Genomic DNA, 20,926 nt, shown 5'->3' with positions numbered 1-20,926 from the left:
ACGTTTGATAATTTTGCCAACACATTCAGCAAAGTTATACCTTTGAAAAATGTTTAGAAATGATCACGCCGACTAAAACAAGTATTAAAAAACATATGTATTTATTGTACAAACATTGCGATTTTAAGATTACAAGTAAATTATTGGTAGTAAACTTATACAAAATATCAAAATTTAAAGCTAGCACAGACTTAATAAAAATTAAATACATGTCTTAAAAATAAATGTGAGTCTTATTGTAGCTGCCAAGTGCAAACTTTTGTAGATACATTTAATACTAAAATACGTAGTAAATGTAAAGTGGCGATGTAATTGTCCACATCATCAAAATCATAGCCTCACATAAAAACTGGTGTCACAACCACATCTTGTACTCGGCTTTTAACGTTAGCAACGAATAATTATTGCTCAATTAATATTCGTAAAAAAGTTAAATATTAAAAGTTTGTAACAATATCGTTTCATAGAATAGTTATGATATAAATTGATTCTTACGCGCTCGCCTATTGCAAAGCACTTTATGGCACATAATTATACTGTCGAGGTCACGGCTATCACAAAAATGCATTGTCATGGACTTTTTAAAATGTAGGAGCAATATAAAACATTGCCTGCTAGAGATTCTGTTCAGTCTTTGTTTTCTTATCTTCAATGATAAATCACAAATTATTTTTTCCCTTACTAATATGCTTTGTATGGGACTATTATTTGATTAAACCCTAAAATAAAACGGGTTAATAGTTAGCAGCTTATCTCATCTTTTGTTCCAGTCAGCAGTCACCTTTGGGCATTTGCAATTCTAATTTGAACTTTTATGCTTAGAAACTACGTAGTGTAAAGTATTATAAGTTTTAGTGATCCCTAAGAACTATAAGTATCAATGCTTCCATAATGCTAGGCGTACATTTGGATATATCACGATATGACTCGTATCAGTCGAAGCTGAATTTGACCTCCTCTCGGGACGGATCGTTGTTGGCGGCGACGGCCTGCAGCCAGTAGCGGCTGATCTGGCTCTCGATGGAGGGCGTGCTCTCCTTGCGGGTGGAGGCGGCGCGCGCCTTGCGCTTGGCCTTGCTGTGCTTGGGCCGGCGGCGACCCACCTTGGTCTTCATCTCGGCGATCTTCACAGACAGCTGGCTGTCCAGAGAGTTGCGGCGCGACTCCACCGACACGTGGCGGAGGCTGATGCTGATCTGCGAGTCCTGCGAGTTGCGCCGGTCCGGCGTCGAGCTCAGCGAGTGGTGAGTATGTGTCGGCAGGACCAGCGCGTCGCGACGCCTGACGAAGCGCGGGAGAGTCGCCGCCCACGACGACGACAGTTCACCGCTGTAAATCACGAATAAATTTAGACCTACTAAATGATTAGTTAGGTGTCAAAAGTCGTCAAAAACGACTTACGGCAATAAACAAACTTGACATTTCATCAAAGACACTAGTATTATTTTATATTGATTTAAGCATCAGTCCAAGTGCAAAAGGAATTTAATTCTGTGCCATTCTGCGAAACAATCAGTGAGTTCATTTACCTCTCGTGCTTGGCGTCGTCAGGGTAGTCTGCGGGCGAGGTGGGGTCGATGCAGAGTCCGACAGGGTCCTGCCGCGAGCCGCCCAGCGAGATGGACAGTCGCCCCCGCGCGGCGAACTCCCCGCGGCGGCGGTAGGCGCGCGCGATCAGCTCGTGCTTGCGCGCGCGCCGGGACACCTCCGCTTCCACTGAGCACCCACATTTCCTGCACAACCGCAATCATTACTAACTTATGATTTCATTACAAATACTTGATTATTTGATTTGAATCCGCTATTAATAAAGTCTGTCAAACCCAACAAATACGCATGAATAAACCGTTATAGATAGATAGATAGATAGAATACTCTTTATTGTACACCATAAGGAAAAACAATTTAGGTCAATACAAATAATATGATGAGTACAAAAGGCGGTCTTATCGCTAAAAAGCAATCTCTTCCAGACAACCTTTGGATGGAATCGAATTATGGAAGAATTTGAAACGGGGTAGTTAATGGCGTACATTTAGATAAATATATATATACTGCGTAAACATATTATTAAAACATAGAATAAACTAGGTAAATACTAAGAGTGATAGATATTAGAAAAATAAAATAATAATAGGTACCTACAGTGTGGTGACACGATTAACAAGCCAAGTAGTGGTCTTTCACCATTTTTTTAAAAACGGCAAGTGACTGCGCGCGTCTAATACTCACGGGCAATGCATTCCACAGATGTGTAGCTTGGACCGTGAAGGATTTGTCATAAAATGATGTCGAGTGCATTGGCATTTTCAGTTTTAGATTTTCCGATGACCTGAGAGATTTTGCATGTGTATCACAAATAAACTCAAAACGATTTTTGAGATAAAAAGGGGTTGTAGGGTGGAAAAGAATATTATAAAGCAAGGAAAGTATATGAGCATTCCGACGAAGTCTTATTGGAAGCCACTTGCGCAAACCAAATATGAATCTTATACAGACATTCTGAAGACGTTCAAGTTTATTCAGCTGGTCCTCTCTGAGATCAAGATAGCTGGCATCAGCATAGTCAAGAACAGGGAGAAGAAGAGATTGTGCAAGCGCAATTTTTGTAGCAGTGGGTAGGAAATTCCGCAACCGTCTCAAGGATCCCGCAGACGCAAATAACCGCCTACTGGTTTCCTGCATCTGCAGATCCCAAGACATCCTACTATCCATATGTAGCCCAAGGTTCTTCACTGCGGGACTAAAGGGAATCTGGATTCCGTCGAAGATAACTTGGGTTATAGCAGTTTATTAAAAAAAATCTCTAACTCATGTTTTAATAATTGACTTTTGTTACTTCATTTCCTCTGACTAACAGAGCAACATCTTATCTGCAACAGAAAGGACATCAAAACCGACATCGTTTCGAAGATTTAAGGCGAAACCCTGTATAATGTTTATAAAGCAGTATTATAATAAAGCACCACACCTAGCCGCGTAGCGCCTCCAGGCGGCGGCGGCGGCGGCGGTCCAAGTCCACGACGCCATGAGCGCGCCCGCCGCGAAGCAGCACAGCAGGCGCAGCTGTAGCACCGACACCGACGGCCGCACGCCCGCTGAACACTCCTTCTCGGGCTCCTTCAGCGCTTCGAGGCGACAGCTGCCAGAATGTTCACAATTTATAAACAAGGCCTCTTCCATGCCATATAGGCAAAATGTTGCATTATTAACCCTAACTAACATTTTATTTGTATGTCTTATTGAGTAAAAGCATAAAAAATAACTTACATGATATTCTTCTTGAAGGCCTCCTTCCATAGCTCAGCATTCCGAAACTCGTATATATGGCAGGCGAAAGTGACGCATATGAAGACGGCGACGAGGGCGGCGGTGAGCGAGCAGCGCGTAATCGTCTGACGGATCTTGTTGGCAGCGCGCGGCGATATCACGTCCTTACTCGACACGCGCACCGCGATTAATGAGAACACGCCTGCAATAAACATACACAATAAGAAACACGATATTAATCTTGTAAGCAGTTATTTGTAAGAATATTATGGTGCTTGCATTAAGAATATTATTGCGGATTTAAATAACTTCTTTTTTTTCGTAACCAATAAAATTCAAGTACATATTAGACGCAAACATCATTTAATCCCCACACGTTAAGCATCTGCGGGACGGCAGTCAAAATAACCATTTTTGTCATGACATTGTTATGGAAAATTAGTAACAGTATTAAAGGGACCAACAAACCTCTGAGTAGAAAGTATCCGCCCAAAGCTAGTACAACCGACAACGGAGCGAGTAACAGGGCTGCCCTCATAGGATGGTTGACGTAACCCACGAAGCATATGCCGGTGACGCTGCTGCCGTCTACCTCACCGAACGCCATCGTTGCGATGGTAAGGATAAGCGGCAGGGACCACGCCACTAGGTGGAAGTATGCTGCCTTCTTGTCAATACGATCTTGAATTTTACCTGGTTTGAAAGATAAAAGTGACATTTTTAGATATACATAAAACATAGACATATAATAATCAAGCCTGTTAAGGTTTCATTACTAAACCTTAAATTTGATTCCTGTATAGAAATCATAATTTTAATTTCGTTTAATTAACAAGAGCAATTCACAGCAAAACTTTAATTGAATTTATTAAACACCTAAACATACCTAAGGCTCTGAAGCTCATATGCCACGCATATGTAAAAATGACGAACCAGACGCACGCTGCCATCATGAAGTAATACACCTATAAAGAATGCAAAGGAATACCATTAAAAAACTAAAAGGAACTACATTGTAGGTAATTTGTGATTATAATTTAAATAAACTCACCAATACGAAAACTACAACGCAAGATAGATTCTCTTCTGCCGAAGGTTCGCCTTGTCTCCTCGTACCGTCTTTTGAGCACACGATGTCATCTCTGGATCCCACGCCAAATTGTATGAGCCATCTGCGACAAATTTATTAAATTAAAATATGTACGCGACGGTCATAAAATTTAAATAATTAATATAAAAGATTTTACTGTGTTTTTTTCGGGATTTTAGATAGTATCAAATAAGAGTTGTAGTATTCAGTTCCAAATAGTTCAAGCATTATTTTATATTATGATAATTGTGATCATATTATTTCAAATGCGTGTTCCATGTCCAAATAAAAACAATGGAACAATAGAATAGATATGTATAAGTTTGTTTCAAACAAGTGCTAATTATATGTATTCAGTCATATAAAAATATTTGATGACCTACATGATTACATTATTTTAAAGTTTTTATTTTATTGCATTAGGATAGATATCTGTCTGGTGTGTTAAAAATATTGTTTATTCAACTGAATTGGATGCATACCAAAAATTAGGATGACACAGCAAATCTCACACTGAGTGGCATTTTAGAATTAAGGTCATTTCATTGTACTAGGCGATAAAACTGCTATCATTCACAAAATTTACATGAAGAATTATGCAAGTTTTAGTTATATAAAAGGTAACTTACCCCATAGAAGCGACGGCAAAGCACACGTTGATGTAGAAGATGACAAGTGCGGGGTACTTGTTGGCGCTGCGCCAGTCAATAAGGAAGGTGGCCACAGTCAATAGGTTTAGAGCGAGGCACACTCCCGCGCCCCACGCCACGAGCCGGTGGATCTGCTGGTGCTCGTCCTCCGTGTACAAAGGATCCCGGCATGGTAGCCCGCACCCAGATATACCTGCATTATAAAAATTCATATTCAGTTTTAGGCATTTCAAAGGGCTCCGTTCTCTTGGATACCAGCTGTCGGCCAAAAAAATGCTTTTAGTATAGCATCTCCTTTTTAAAGAATAATGACAGTCTCAAATTGTTAATTTGATAACTTACAGTAGTTACTCTGGATAGATGGTTTACAAGAAATTCAAGTTAATAACATGTTAAATGGTATACCTTCGTAGAAGTGCAGAGGCTTATCGGTGTGTATCAGCGGTGGCAGACATTTTCCAGAAGTATTGAACTTTATCTCTCGTACAGCATTCTCGCATCTCGACGGAAACAATGTTGTATTGCATTTCAAAAATGACGGAAAATACGAAGTGTTGTATAATATAGAACACGGCTCCATTGTAATTTTGCACATTTCATACGAAGGTAAATATACCATGTCTTGACCCAGTATTCGCTCGCACTTGGGCATGAATGTAGAGCACAACAAAGGCTGTATAACGGCCCAGCAGTTTGGCACATTGATCAGTTCTCTATACAGTTCTAGTTGCGTCTGTATTTGGTATTGGTTGTCATAGAATGTGAGGTGTACGCTTGTCTTGTCATAAGGCAGCTTCGACCCTAAACAGCTAGTCTTGTTGAGGGGTTCACAGCGTGCTCTTCTCACGCAACTGTCGAGTTTGATTTCGCGTTCAGGAAACCACTGAGTGCTTTTATCTGGTTTGATCAGTTTGTAGTTTGGCGTACCGTTAATAATCTCAAGGCGTTCTGTAACATTGTCGCTCATATCTGTTATAGAGTTTTTGTCGCCACCATTTTCGAACTGACTTGCTCGACATGTTAATATCGTAACTAGCCAACTCAACCATCGCCAAGGGTTCATCTGGAACAAAAGAAGCTAGGTTTGACTACTTGTGATTGTCAAAATTCTTGGGGCGAAAAAGTAAAAAAAAATTAAAACTACACTTCGGTTCTCAACATTTCTTTATTATGTAGGTAGACGACGGTATCAAATGAAACCCTTTCAAATTTCAAATTTTTATTCATACTACAATGTTGTTTTCAATCAGAATTCATAATATGGTTACTTAGTGAAACATAAGTCCCAACCCAAATCGGCGATTGTCCAAGGGAAAAGGAAATGGTGCGTGCGGGGTGGGTCAGTACATTTGTCACAAAACATTATCGACCGAAACACATAGCCTCAATGAAACCTACTGCTACTGTTTGCCACCTTTTGTATCTTTGGTTCTTATTATTTAAGAACTTCAGAAACGAGTATACGGTAAATACTGTTTATATTATAATTTGTAACATTGGCTACATGTGCATATCATAAAACAAAATGTGCAGTGCTAAAAAATAATTGATAAGTCTATAGTTCTACTAAGAAATGTTTGCTTTTGTCCAGTGGCATCTGCATCGTTTACAGACTCTCAGCAATTACCAGAGTAGTTTTCTTTACTGACAGGCAACTCAGTAAGGTTTTAATGAATTAAATTTAGTTTAGAAGACGAAAATATTAACTATTAAATCTTCCAAGAACATCAGGGAATAATACTTATTTTACATTCCATGAACATAGAAAAAATACCAGAGTAGTTTTCTTTTCATGCAATAAAAATAAACATACGTTTAATACGTTATTAAGTCCGTCAATTGAATTTTGAACAGAATCTAGACAAACCAAAAATCTATAAAAAGAACCAGTTGTTAAGATTAAAATGTAATAGGAATAATTTAACTCTTCAACCAACTTCAAAATTGAAATACTCGAGTCTCGAAACATTTATTGAAAGTGACAAAATGCAGTATAAACATATGCAATAAGAGTACTTATGAAACCGCAGAATAATCTTTAAGCATAAATTAATAAGATCTGCATTTTTGTTCAATGTGCATATTTACTACATGTAAATGTGAAAAATTACGAACGAATCATAAAACTACAATTATTAATTACGCTGTTTTCAATTAAAATTAAATTGTGATAAAACCGTTGTACTCAGGACTCAATTAAAAATAACGAAAATAAAGAAGGTTAAAAACGATTTATAAATAATGTTATGTACTGACACGCACTTGAGGACAGGACTGCCCTTGGACTTTATTTATCATTTATTATTAACCCCATGTTTTTCAAAATATTTATTACATTCGGAAATCGGGTAATATTTATTCGTTCGATATTCTTTATTTCTTTATTATTGACAAAACAAATTCAAAAAATACCAGGCTCTTACTATAAGATTGATGAAGATGTTGAGATGAATGCTCGAAGAATAACAGCCAGATTCCAAATCCGTACCGTGTAAGATCCTAGAGCAGCTGCAGACCCCGCTCCAAACATGCGAAAGCACATTCTGCTCCTTTTCATTGAATTACCTGATACCATAACAAATGACATGTAAAACTTTTGATCATTTAAATTAACAGACAATGTAACTGATTGACTCACCGTTTTCAGCAGTATAGGAGGTAACACCTGTACAAAAATCTAATCTTTTTAGACATAATATAAATTTATTATGTTTTTAGCTTATTAAAATAAAATACAAGGCGTAAATAAAAAGTATGTACAACCTTTTTGCATCAACATCACTGTATTGTCTTAACACTTTCGAAACACGTCTTAAAGTCTCGATTTAAACGTAAGAAATGAATAATAAAGTCTATTATAATTATTAGAACAAAGTAGGGGGCGTAATGCTAGTTGGATATAGGTTTTCCACCTCTTCTGAAGCTGCGGTTCGCACCGCCACCTCGGCGACCTCTGGAAGTGCCTCGCGGCCCGCCGTTGCCTCTCCAGTTATTATTTCGGCCACCATGCCCATTCATGCCGCGACCTCTGCCTCGCGCTTGACCTCGTCCCCTGTAACCGCCGTCCCATCTCTGGTTCCGCATATTGTTATATCCCTCATCTCCATTACTATCCTCATTGTTATAGTTTTCGTCGTCATAGCTTTGATCGTATGACGATGAATCCTCTTCATTATATTCTTCATCATTCTGATTATACTGTTGGTTGTCATAATTTGAATCGAAATGAGGTTTATTATATCCATTGTCAGAAAACGGCGGACGTGGCGGTGCCATATTTCCCATCGGAGGCGGCATGTTGCTCATAGGTGGCATACTGCCCATCATTCCTGCTATGTGTGGAGGTGGCATGTGCATAGGTCCCATGGGATGCATCGGGCCCATTGGAGGTCTAGGACCCATTGGTCCCATATTGTTCATAGGCATTGGTGGTCTCATCATATTAGACATTGGAGGAGGCATATTATTCATAGGACCCATATTGTTTGAATCAGATGGACCATTATTGAAAACTTGTTCTTCCTCTTCATTGTTTTGTTCAGTAACATCCATATCATTATCATAATACTCATTATCTTGATCATAATTATCATAATTTTCTTGCTCATTATTTTCGTTTTCTGGTGGGTCTTCACCATTGTCGGGTTCAGGATACTCAAATGGCTGGAAGTTGTCATCATCTGCATCATCTTCTAAATGAGGCATCACATCATGCAATTCTTCAATTTCACCAGATGCTATAAATTTTTTGAGAGCTAATGGTCCTTCGGATATGGCTTTCTCCAATTTTGACCCTGGTTCAACTCCAATTAGTTTACCGTAAATAAAAATTGCTGATGGATTGATCTGTTGAAGAGGAATGGCTCCTGGCACAGATTCAACTAGAGCTTGAGTCAATGCTTCAGTAGCAGTATCATCAGAAGTTGGTCCGAAGTTCCACTGAGCTTGGAAATTTCTCGGGATAGGCTTACTATATGGTACCTTTTTCACCTTTTTCTCAAATTCCATTGGTACAAATGTAGTATCTAAATCCAAACCTGGAATGACTTTATCAGTATCTGAAGAAAATATTTCGACTTTATCTTCAGGACCCATGCCAGGTATGACTGCAGGCTCTTCTAAGTCATGGTCATCTTGAACACCAGGTGGTAATGTATTAAGGTTATACTTGTCCCTCATGAGATCTCCTGGACGGTTTCTAGTCCAAAACTTTGATGTGTGGTCATTCGACCCTGAACATAAAATGTGACCCAAAGGATGCCATGCCATTGTCCATACAATAGATTCATGGGCTCCCTCTATACATCCAACTTCCTTGTCGGTACCAACATTCCAAAATAAGATAGCTCCGTCAGAGCCGCCTGAACAAAACAGTCCTTCATGTGTAGGGTGCCAAACTACACTAGAAGCTTCTTTCTTATGACCTCTAAATATCTGTAACTCTGTGCCTAACTTACGAATATCAAATAATTTAAGTAAATGATCACGGGAGGCTGTAATTAGCCAATTTCCATTGTCATTCCATTTCAGATCCATTACAGTAGACTTGTGAGCATGAAGAGTAGATAATGCAGTCCCAGACTTGGGATCCCATAGCTTTATAGGTTGTTGATTGTCTTTACTTCCTGACACAATAAGTGCTTTTGTAGGATGCCATTGGACACACTTCACATCAGCACCATGCCCTCTAAGAATCCTCTCTTCTTGACATCTATAGAAATCAAATATTCGCAAAGTACCATCATCAGAACATGTAACAATTTTGGAATCACTAGGACTAAAGCTAATACCTCTGACAGCTTCCTTATGAGCCTGGTACATTTTAACATTGTTCATATTACTTTGCCAATACTTAATGAATCCTGAATGATCACCAGTTACCATCCAGCCTTCACCATGTGACCAAACCATGGACCTCACTGGGGAATCATGAGCTTGAAGAATAGTTTCGAAATTAAAAGTTAATCCATTCCATAATGTAAATTCTCCAGAAGAAGCTCCTGTTATTAGACGACGACCTTCCGGCGTCCAAGCAACAGCAAAAATTGGACATCGCATTTTATTGGTAGCAGTTTTAACAAAACGGGTAGTAACGGCATTTATAGGGTTGTCGGGATACGAGGGTGGCGGTAATAAGTCAGGTGTATACATAGCGTCCGGCTGTAACGCGTGCCTGTCTCGCCAGTCCCTTTGCCAAACGCGACATTCTAAAGCTTTTATGATAGCAGCATTATAGTCTACAGTTTTTCGCATAACGGATTTACGTAAGCGTTTACCATCGAAATCATCTTGAGTCATGTTCAGAGGTCCTTGAGGTGGAAACCGCATCTGGTAGTTGAACGGCCTAAAGTTATGGCGCATGTTGTTTCTACCGGGCGGACCCATAGGTGGTCCCATGTTCATGCCCATGCCCATGCCCATACCCATGCCCATGCCAGGCGGAGGCATCCCCAAATTTGGTGGAGGGTGTCCGAAATCCATGGTTAATAACTTCGTTACCTAATTAAAGAAATAACTGCATTACAATCTCCTCCATAAGTAACTATAGAATACGGCCAATTAAAAATTGTTCTTGGTATTAATCTTACCTTATACGTACACAACAAAATACACTATAACATTATATACGCCTCTCTTCACAACTACACAGCACACAATTTATTTATAAGTACCACCAAACAATGTAATATGTACAAACAGAAAACTTAGAACACAACGTTAACCTATTTGGAATGCTAGGCCAAGCAAATCGGCCATGTTGCTATACGATAGTGTTGGACTAATCATGACGCCAACGAGTGACTAAAGGTTTTAGAAATCGACTAAATGAAAAGGTATTAAATAGGTTTTTTTAGAAATTTCCAGTTTAAGTCGTATAAAAAAAAATGTGTTGTTAATGGTAGTTAGGTAGTAATGAAATACATGAATATAGAAATCCTACATACTTTAATAAATAAACACAATGTATTGCTTTAACTTTGGTATTGAAACATGTAACATTATTAAATTAGGGTATAATATCAAAAACAATCCCGTCTGTATATATTTATACTCTCTTTTCTATGCGTATTAAGTGTCCAGTCACAGGAAATAGGAGTATTTCAATTTTAAGACGATCACATATTTCTGAGGAAATTTTGTAACTTCTTACTATATTTGCCAGAATACTTTTGATAGCTAGCATTCCGAAATGCCGTCCTGTAAAAAACATAATGTAAAATTTAAAAGTTATACCTATATATGGGAAGTTATTAGTTATAAGAAAGTTTCACTACCTATGCAATTTCTCATTCCGTAACTAAAGGGTATAAAAGCGCAAGGGTGTCTGGTTGCGCAGTTTTCTGGAAGGAACCGGTCCGGATTAAAGTTGTTAGCATCAGGACCCCAGATTTTCTTTGACCGGTGCATAACCATGGGCACAACTGCACATCCTACGCCAGCAGGTATTGAGCAAGTAGCTAAAAAGAGAGTGTAATGTTTTGGCAATATACTATGTAAAGACCATTATAGCGTACTTATTCTGACAAATACTCACAAAGCTTAAGTTCTTTTTGTGTTTTCCGGCCTATTATTGGCACTACTGTATAGAGCCTCATAGTTTCCTTAATAACCCTCTCCAAGTAGTCCATTTTTGATAAATCTTCTTTTGTAGGTGATCTCAGTGAGCTCCCAAATATGACTTTTATTCTGTATAACAATAAATTCATGAAATAATATGATGTAGTCCGATAAATACAAGTGAGCAAAACGTGTTTAAAATTATGAATTCGCCTCACAAGAATTACAATAATTATAGGAAAATGCAATTATTTGGATATACATTGTTTTACTTTAACTAAAATCATTTTACGAACTGCAATCTTTTGTTGAGTGTTGCATGAGCGTTCATGGTGAAATCTTAATGTAGAAACATCGAGTAAATTTGTGCGTCCACTTACTCTTCACAAACTTTGTCTTGAACGTCTTGATGACTCCCCAATAACAACAACGCGTAAGATATAACGAGAGCTGTTGTGTCATTACCGGCTATTGTAATTGAGTCTATATGCTCTCGCAACTCTACATTACTGAATTCTAACTTTCTTTCCAGGAGTAATTGTAAAATATCTTTTCGACCTGCAAAAAGAAAATGAGTTTCTACTTAGCGTGCTTCTATGATATACCGACTCACATACCTACATTGTTTGATAGGCCATATACCTTCTTTGTGACTCGATTGTTCAAATGCAGCAATTTTTTTCCTTATTACCTGTAACATGAAGAATTGAGATGCTTATTGGACCGGCGCATCTCGGTATTTTATTCAAAGACTCCTCGCAAGAGGACACATTCTGTAATTTTTTGAAATAGGCAAAAATAACTGTTTCCATTTTTTTGCCTACACATCCTATTTTACCTCGTCTGTAAATTTATGTGTTGCTTCAATATTCTCTTTTTGTATGCCAGCATGTGTCGTCAAGCTGAATAAAGCGTCAGGTTGCATCCATGCTTTGAATAATCTCATATTTATGATCGACATGACAGTTTTACGCGCGCGCAAGTAAGGAGTGTCTGGGTTGTGTTGGACATCCATTTTTTCACCCATTGCGGTCTCTGTACACAAAAAAAGCATATATTAATGGGTGTTCATACATTTACGTTTTTGTCATCTTGTCTACATCCTGTGGACAAGCAATTTGCTACACTAGCCTTTAACTACCAAACTATTTGGAGCCTCGTTATTTACCCAGACTTACCAGCTTGGAGTAAAGACAAATGAAAAAAAGCTCACCGAACACAATATCTAGCATACAAGACGTGATGTATTCATAAATATCAAACTGTTTTCTTCCCACTTGTTCATGAAGACGTGTCACAAGGATCTGTCCCTGCTCAGCAAAGACTTCGATATAGTCCTCGATAATGCGATTGTGGAATATAGGAAGAAGCAATCGTCTGTGAGCCTTCCAGAGATCAACTGAAAAAAGACAATCGATTGGACACAGTAGGTACCTACTTTAAAGTTTAAACTACCGGCAAAAAGATATTACAAGAATACCCTTAACCTTAACCTTACTTCTTCATTCGGATAGCACCTTTAATCAGCGTAGATTATAGAAGTTGGCGGGCAAGAGATATAAGACTTTTAGACGAGATAGGCTTATATTACTATTATAATAAGATTATATTTACCTGGAGCAACAAATAATCCGTTTCCTAACCACGCTTGAAGAAACTTGTAACTGTAGTCTTTTTCTAGACAATTTTCTAAAATCTTTTGCACATCCTCTGGATTTAAAGTAACTGAAATTTGATTACTATGTTTTATGTTGCGTAGTTCATTTTAAAAAATAAAATTAAACCTGTAATACACGTACCGACGTAAAGTGTTGGTCCAATCCAAACTTTACTTATAGAGCCCATTTCATCTATGTTCTCGACCAAAGTTCGAACGTTATTTAATATTCCTGAAAAGTTTGTGAAATATTTTTGTCACATGGCAAAAAATCTCCGGTCATTATTTAAATGAGTTCAAGAAAATCTTGCCTTTTTAAACTTACTTTCTGGACTTCCAATAAACCAGTGCGTGTGTCCCAGTAACGGGAGATCTCCTGTAGTAGGAAGTGTTTCCGAAAACTCATAAATTAGCTTTCGAGAACGTCGAAAATGTAAGTAGTATAACGCGGATACCAATAACAGCAATACAAGGACTAACATTGTTTATAATAACTTAGTATGCGTACGTTTATTGTCAGAACTTGTCACAGTAATGTGCTAAAGTATACTGAAAGACGAAGCAGAAAACCGAATGGTTATAACTACTTAGGTCTTCCATAAAATACTTGAATGGGTAACGTCGTACTTTACTCATCGATGTTATAATACAAGGGTAACATTTGCGTTTGTCACAAAGAAGTATTTACCTATTCAAGTCACGTAAGTTATTTATGCAGTTTATTTATCTAAATACTATAATTTTAATTGCTTATCTGGCAATCGATTGTTTTACCATGAGTAAGTTGAAGCAAGTCTAGAGCTGAGCTTATTTAATTAAGGTTTTAAGCTTTAAGGTTTAATACTTTTTGAATTCAGATCCTCCGCATTTAAAAACCTAGAGCTTATAATTAAAGAACTTAATGACTATTCCTTAAATTAAAATTTATCTTAGAGGTATGTAAAGTTTTTTGGAACGGAAAAATGATAAAAGATGACGGAATAGATACCTACGCCTTCGCCTTTGATAAAGGTAAGGTTTAGGAACACTCAACGAGGAATATTTACCCACACACATAATTTTATTTACTCTACGTCCTTTCAAGAAATTAATTGATTGTTTCGTATTTACTCAGACGTATTTACCTCCTATGTGGAACCTGATTCGTACAATCAAAGTAAATCTAAGTTGAATTGTGATCGTAAGCGTGGATACTCGCCCGCAGATTTGCAATCAATATTGTGAATAATTTGATTTTTTTTTTAATCAAGGTAAGAATTTCATAATTTGATTTAAGACAGAAATGAATGGGATGAGTTGATTTAAAATAATGTCTATATTTGCATTTATTGTATGAATTATGTATTGATTAGGTTGTATTTTTTTTAACTCTTTGTGTATTTAATCCATCAGTTATTTAATCCTTTAGAACTGATATGTCCGTCTCAATTTAGGGCCCCAATTCCGCCATTTACAATGGCCAATTTGACATTATTCGTATTCTTTTAAGCTTTTGGGAGCGCAATCATCGGAAATTTCTTGTATTGACCGTGAGGGTTCTGCCCCGTCCTGAATTTCCAATTTTTGTGTTTAAAAAGGCTAAGAAGAATACAAAAAAGTGTATTTTTTATCCTATTTTCATTAATTCTTAGGCCATTGAAAATAGCGGATTCGGTAACCAGGCTTAAATACTTCATTGAATAGACCGAGGATGAATCAAGCAAGAATAGGTATATTATACGATCGAATTGCGTAGGTAAATTCCTTTTTAGGAAAAGCTTACCTACTTGTTTACAATTTACGGAAGAATATAATTTAAAATTACTTTTAAATAATTTTCGATTTTTATGTGGTACTAAAAAAATATAATACCAATTATTTTCGATACTGTTTCAATTGCAATGTTATTAACGAAATAAATACACTGGCCACTAGCATTCAAGAATGTTGTACATTTAATAAACATACAATACACCGTAATTTTCAAATTAAATCTCGAGAGTAGGTAGGTATACTAGCCAATTAGAATCTTCTGCAAGGAAATAAATACTTCCGCAGCTAAGCTTCGTCTATTCGCCTAGAGATGGTCATTTAGAGGTTTAACAAAATCTCAGTTTTCCGCTAAATCGTTTTCGATTTAAGAACAATTATCAAAACCTGTTCCTTCGGTTTAATTATTAAAAAAAATAACTGCTCAAAATTAAATAAAATAAAAAATAACTTGTTTAGATCACAAAAACGTATGTTTCCAATCGAACATAGAATGTATAAATTCGTTAAATATTTTATTTCAATCAACAATTTCGAAGTTCTCGTCTATTTACTACACTTTGTAGCTCTAGAAATGATCGTTTCAAAACAAACAGCTCAAGTCTTACCTAGCATAGTGTCTGTTATGTTGGTACTAGGTATGTATTTTTGTGATGAAGAGAAATAAATAAATAAATTTCTGTCCATAATTAAAAGAGACCAACTGAAATAAAACTTTTAAAGCAGTCGGATAAATAAAATTACAACCACCAGGTACAAAAAAAAATCTCCATCTTCATAAGGTTTAAATTTAACTTCATATTACCATGAAATTTCTATTTTTTTCAGTTCTTAACCATGATTATTCTAGCCGTGTTATTGCTAGCTGTTTGCGTGTACTGGATACGATGGTCTGCGCGTGCGCAGCGCATGGATCGCATGACGTCACAACTGCCCGTGCCGCCTACTCTGCCGCTGATTGGCAACGCTTCAATCTTCATTGGGGATACTCAACGTGCGTATTAACTATATTTTACCTAAATAGATATTCTTTCTTTTGTTCTCTTTCGACTAACTGCCATATTTGAAAACAGATTAAAAACATCAATTTGAAATAGAAATATGAATCTGTGAACTTCCTTTTAGATGACGATTATTTTTCGATCATTCTAATATTTTATATTGCTTGATATTTATCTGATGCTAATTCTCGATGCTAGTTCTAACTCCATGCCAATTTGTAGTTATTGGCCGAGTGTAGTGACAGTATACGACCTACTTCGTAATAACTTAGGCTTTACATAGTGCTTTTATGATAATAAAGCTTTTGACTAACAATAACCACTTACCCACTTCATTCTTCAAGAGTCCATCAGTTTCAAGGCCAAGGTTCGGACCTCCGCAGTCGTTACCTACTTAATAATCATGTTGGTTACGATAACGTACCTACTGTTTGATACTCGAGCTGTTTACAGTGCCGCCACATGTGTTGACCAAAGTACTCCAGGACTCTTGTTAGTAAATGCATACAGTTAACTTAAAACATGCGACATCTGTGCAATATTTACTTTGGTTAAGTAAACAAAAAGCTTGCATGCACAATGTGTACTTAGATCTTAAATAAATAAGTTTTAAGATGACAAAGTAAAAATAATGACGTCAGCATGGGACGCCAAAGTGCTTCATCAATCATCATATTATGTTTGTAATGGATAGCATGGACCGAATTATTACAAGAAGGTCTGCCCATTTAACTTTTACGTCATATTCTAGACCTATTCGTTGAAAAAACTATAATTAATGGTTTAATCAGTCAATTGAGCCTGTCGAGGTCCATGCTGGGCATAGGCTTCCCCCAAGATGCGCCACAACACCCTCCTCATCTAGTGCGAGACCTTTTTTAGGTCTTACCTTACCTTAACTTTTTAGGGCATCGCTCGGTAGGGCTGGGAGGAGTCCTACACAGCGTTTGCCGAACGAAATTATTGTCCTTAATGTAATTTCTTCTATACGGAGATATAATTGTTTCAGAAATATTGAAAAATCTATGGAGCGTAGCGCATTTAGCGGCCAAACATAAAAACTCTGCAAAGATTTGGCTTGGCCCCAAACTCTATGTCGGTAAGTTCAAAGCCTTTTTATGACTACAGAACAATGCGTTAAGAAGTATTATTTTTATCTATTTCGAACGATTTTTTTATTTTCGTTTTGCAGCTATAGCTGACCCTGAAGATGCGCAAGTGGTTTTGGAAAACTGCCTCGACAAAGACTCCGTGTATCGGTTTATGCGTCCTTGGCTGGGCCACGGTCTCTTCGTAGCCCCCGGTAAAATATAACTACTGATTCTAATCCTACCCTAGAATTATCATTTAGATCATGGAAACTGCATGTTGGTTCGGTAAACAGTCATCTTAGTAAATATTTCGCTTTACTACTAGTAGGTACGACACAGTCCAGTCTTCTAGTACTTGTGTGATATTGTCTTTAAGATTATTCTCTACAAATTAAGTTTTCATTCACTGGGAAGAGATAATTCAAAAAATATTCCCATGTACTACTACATCTAAGTTTGTTCTTTCGCAGTGGACCTATGGAAGGTACATAGGAAGGTGTTGTTACCGATATTCCATAACAAAGTCGTGGAAGAATACTTGGATGTGATTGCGGAGCAAGGAAAAGTCCTCATCGGTCGCCTCCACGAACAGGCAAATAGAGGAAATTTCGATGTTTTAAAATATATTACTGCTTGCACGCTAGATATTGTGTTTGGTAAGTTGAAATATACCCATCTTTTTTTCTAAACAAACTCCTTATGACCATTACATGTCTTTAAAGAAATGTTGTCTATTTTTTATAATTTATTTCTAATTTCTCAGATCTCCTGGTGAGTACCTTCGTAAAGCTGTTCCGAATTTTATGTGCTGTAAATGTTTTGTCCACATATTTTTAAATAAGCAATGAGCGCTCGAATCATTAAGTACTGATAGCACGTTGTTTGAATTTCACATCTCTACTTGAGTGGGAGCGTCGGTCCCTACATTAGGATTGAACTAAAAGATGTTAGAATAAATTCTCGTTTCTAGAGACAGCTATGGGAGAACGCATGGATGTCCAACGGACCCCAGAGACGCCGTACCTGCGCGCTCGACACATTGTCATGACGATCCTGAACATGCGCCTCTTTAAAGTCTGGCTCCAGCCTGAATTCCTCTTCAATCTAACGCACTATGCTAAACAACAGAACGAAAATATCTTAATTACACACAAATTCACCGATGAAGTAAGTTTTATTTAAGTTTTCGATTAAATTAAAGGACTATGAATTTCTCTTTTTAATAAAGCATATTCAAACGAACCTATTGTTGAGAGGTTTAAGGAATGATCACAGGCATAAAAACAGATCTATAAAGTTGTAATGCTCATCTTGCAGGTTGTACAAAAGAAACGATTGGAATATGAGAGGAATAAGGATGGAAATGGTTTAAAAAAGCAACCAGGTAAAGGCACCTTTAGTTGGTACTGGTCTAATATTGATTCTCTTTCGCTCATCTTTCTTATGCTCTTCGAAGTCATTTCGTGCTCTTTAATAGTAAAAGTAATTGCTACGGTAAGAGGATTAGAAGCATGGTACCAGTAAATGTAAACAACCGTAAAATTCATCTGTGAAAAATTTAACACTCATGCAAAATTTGTAAACATTGTAACCCGATTTATTACTATTACTATTTTAGACCAAATAGGTCGTAGACTCCTTATTGTTACGAAACTAAATATTCAAATAATTCCTATTTAATTAAACTCCTGCGTCAGGCTAATATTAGCCAGTTCAAACAATTTGATCAATCATAATATTGCTTATTGGTTTTAAAGCAAAAAAAATGTAGACATAGGGCCCGTCATATGCTAATTTTCTGATTGCTATTTTTAGGCCATTATAATATACCAAAATAAATCAGAATTGTGTGTACTTAAATATACATAACTAAATATAAATATGAACAGATACTTATTTCCTATAAAAATAAATTATTAATTTTACTCAAACTGTTCCCTGCTTTTCAGAAGGTAAACTCCGATCTGTCCTAGATTTATTATTTGGTAGGGAAATAGAGTTTACAAATGAGCAACTACGAGAGCATATTGATTCCATCACGATTGCTGGCAATGACACTACAGCGCTCGTCATAGCGTACACCATCGTGCTGCTAGGCGCGCACCAAGATGTGCAGGAAAAAGTGTTTTTGGAGTAAGTCTCATATACCTATTATAACAACGTTGACAAAGCGAATTCATCTTAATATTTGAAAGTGGTTTTGTGATGCGTATTTATCAGTATCGCGGTACTTGTTTTTGACCGACTCGGAGCCCTTATCCATGCTTAATCAATCGAAGCTGACGAGGTGGCAGAGTCCTAAGTAGAATTAACTCGTGACTTCTCACCAGCGATCGTAACATACATGTGACTAAACCATTATGTTATTAAACAATTAACATTCTAAATTTAATAACGATCATCAAACAATTAACATGCCAAAAAGCATCCGCACTAAAAAATATAATCCTCCGCTGGGGTTCCACAAACATTCAAGTGGCGAGCACAAAAACACTCAGACTCAGGACAAGCATAGGCTTAGATCAAACCCGCGACATGCCACGGAGAGTGGTTTGGGCGTGGTCAAATATATTTTATTCAAAAAAAAATTTAAATTTTACAATTAGCGTGCATCATTGTTCAGATTTGACAAAAATCAACCCGCTTCATACTACAAACGGTATGAGCCTTCAATAAGATCTGAAATCAAAATAATTCAAGTTTTTTTTTTCAGACAACAATCTATTTTCGGTGCCGCATCAAGGAGTCCCACGAAAGACGATTTACAGAAAATGTATTATTTGGAGCGAGTTATAAAAGAGAGCATGAGACTGTATACTGTTGTGCCAATCATTGCGAGAAACGTTGATAAAGATATTTACCTCCGTAAGTAACTTATATTTATCTTTATTCTCAAAAAGAAATCCGAAAAACAGATGGGTAAAATTATTAAATGATGTAGCGGTTTACTTACGCGTATCTATCGGGGTAGCCCGACTAGCTTCGGAACTCGAACCAGTTCGACTCGCGATCCCGCCGCGTCTGCTCATGATTAAGGACTCCGGACACCGATAAATACGCGTGAGTAAACCGTTACATCATTTAATAATGAATCAGTCTCACGATAGTTATTATAAAAAAGATGGGTAAAAGTTTCGCCCTAAAACGGGTTGGCGAAAATTATTGGATGGGAATAATCCGAATCAAAATGATAATATGTTTAAAAAATAAGATAAGTAAACGTAGCTGACGTCCTTGAGTACATGTCTTTAGTTATGCATTCCTGCCAGATACTTAACTGAATCTATAATTTACATTACATCCACAGCTACTTGCGGGGCTACGGTGCCAGCAGGCGCTGGTGCAGTAATAGGGGCCTTCGCATTACACCGCTCTGCTGCATGGGGCCCTAACCCTGATAAGTTTGACCCTGACAGGTTTCTGCCAGAGCGATCAGTTGGTAGACATCCTGCCGCCTTTATCCCTTTCAGTTATGGTGCCAGAAATTGTATAGGTTAGTTATTTATATATCAAAATGTTTAAATGACGAGCAAGTTTAAAATTTTCAATTACTGTAGTCAATCGATTTATTTCTAATTAGTAGAGTTCAACAAAAAATCTACAAAATGCATTTCAAGAAAGAACTAGGCAATAAGTTAGCTCTCTTACTTGACTAAATAACTACCTAATTCAAAATATTTTCAGGACGTAATTTTGGAATGCTGATCATGAAGAGCCTAATATCAACTATAGTCCGCTCGTACAGAATCGAAGCAGATGACATCGGTGCTCTCAAAATCGAAGTGCTTTTATTTCCAATTAATGGACACCAAGTTAAAATATTAAAGAGGACGAATCAAGGTTAAAATTAAAACATTTAA

At 37.2% G+C, this 20,926-nt stretch overlaps 3 protein-coding genes across 5 annotated transcripts; 1 reads left to right on the top strand and 2 right to left on the bottom strand.

Moving 5' to 3' along the window:
* Positions 1 to 84: 84 nt before the first annotated feature.
* Positions 85 to 10,761, bottom strand: LOC113492866 (protein smoothened-like). Of its 3 annotated transcripts, none has more exons than XM_026870579.1 (10): positions 10,599 to 10,761; positions 5,416 to 6,073; positions 4,990 to 5,203; positions 4,322 to 4,442; positions 4,157 to 4,235; positions 3,739 to 3,963; positions 3,271 to 3,472; positions 2,972 to 3,142; positions 1,530 to 1,733; positions 85 to 1,329 (listed from the first exon to the last, which is right to left on the bottom strand). In XM_026870579.1, exons 2-10 carry the CDS (start codon positions 6,071 to 6,073, stop codon positions 933 to 935), a joined length of 2,271 nt encoding a protein of 756 aa, XP_026726380.1. In that variant the 5' UTR covers positions 10,599 to 10,761; the 3' UTR covers positions 85 to 932. The 3 variants fall into 3 exon arrangements, with proteins under 3 accessions (XP_026726380.1, XP_026726389.1, XP_026726371.1); XM_026870588.1 differs by lacking the exon at positions 10,599 to 10,761 and adding an exon at positions 7,434 to 7,903; XM_026870570.1 differs by lacking the exons at positions 85 to 1,329; positions 1,530 to 1,733; positions 2,972 to 3,142; ... (4 more) ...; positions 4,990 to 5,203; positions 5,416 to 6,073 and adding an exon at positions 7,772 to 10,509.
* A 77-nt stretch (positions 10,762 to 10,838) lies between these two features.
* On the bottom strand, positions 10,839 to 14,076 carry LOC113492921 (cytochrome P450 4c3-like). The gene is made up of 10 exons (XM_026870655.1): positions 13,551 to 14,076; positions 13,368 to 13,457; positions 13,183 to 13,293; positions 12,782 to 12,967; positions 12,407 to 12,603; positions 12,211 to 12,259; positions 11,949 to 12,126; positions 11,546 to 11,697; positions 11,286 to 11,468; positions 10,839 to 11,208 (listed from the first exon to the last, which is right to left on the bottom strand). Exons 1-10 carry the CDS (start codon positions 13,705 to 13,707, stop codon positions 11,057 to 11,059), a joined length of 1,455 nt encoding a protein of 484 aa, XP_026726456.1. The 5' UTR covers positions 13,708 to 14,076; the 3' UTR covers positions 10,839 to 11,056.
* A 1,728-nt stretch (positions 14,077 to 15,804) lies between these two features.
* On the top strand, positions 15,805 to 20,926 carry LOC113492838 (cytochrome P450 4c3-like). The gene is made up of 10 exons (XM_026870527.1): positions 15,805 to 15,968; positions 16,985 to 17,074; positions 17,168 to 17,278; positions 17,537 to 17,722; positions 18,037 to 18,233; positions 18,384 to 18,450; positions 19,016 to 19,199; positions 19,780 to 19,931; positions 20,374 to 20,559; positions 20,751 to 20,926. Exons 1-10 carry the CDS (start codon positions 15,812 to 15,814, stop codon positions 20,909 to 20,911), a joined length of 1,491 nt encoding a protein of 496 aa, XP_026726328.1. The 5' UTR covers positions 15,805 to 15,811; the 3' UTR covers positions 20,912 to 20,926.

Source organism: Trichoplusia ni, chromosome 1 (genome assembly GCF_003590095.1).
Source record: "Trichoplusia ni isolate ovarian cell line Hi5 chromosome 1, tn1, whole genome shotgun sequence".
NCBI lineage: Eukaryota > Metazoa > Arthropoda > Insecta > Lepidoptera > Noctuidae > Trichoplusia > Trichoplusia ni.
Note: the sequence above shows the minus strand (reverse complement) of the source record. Positions and strands in the feature narration are given on the sequence as shown.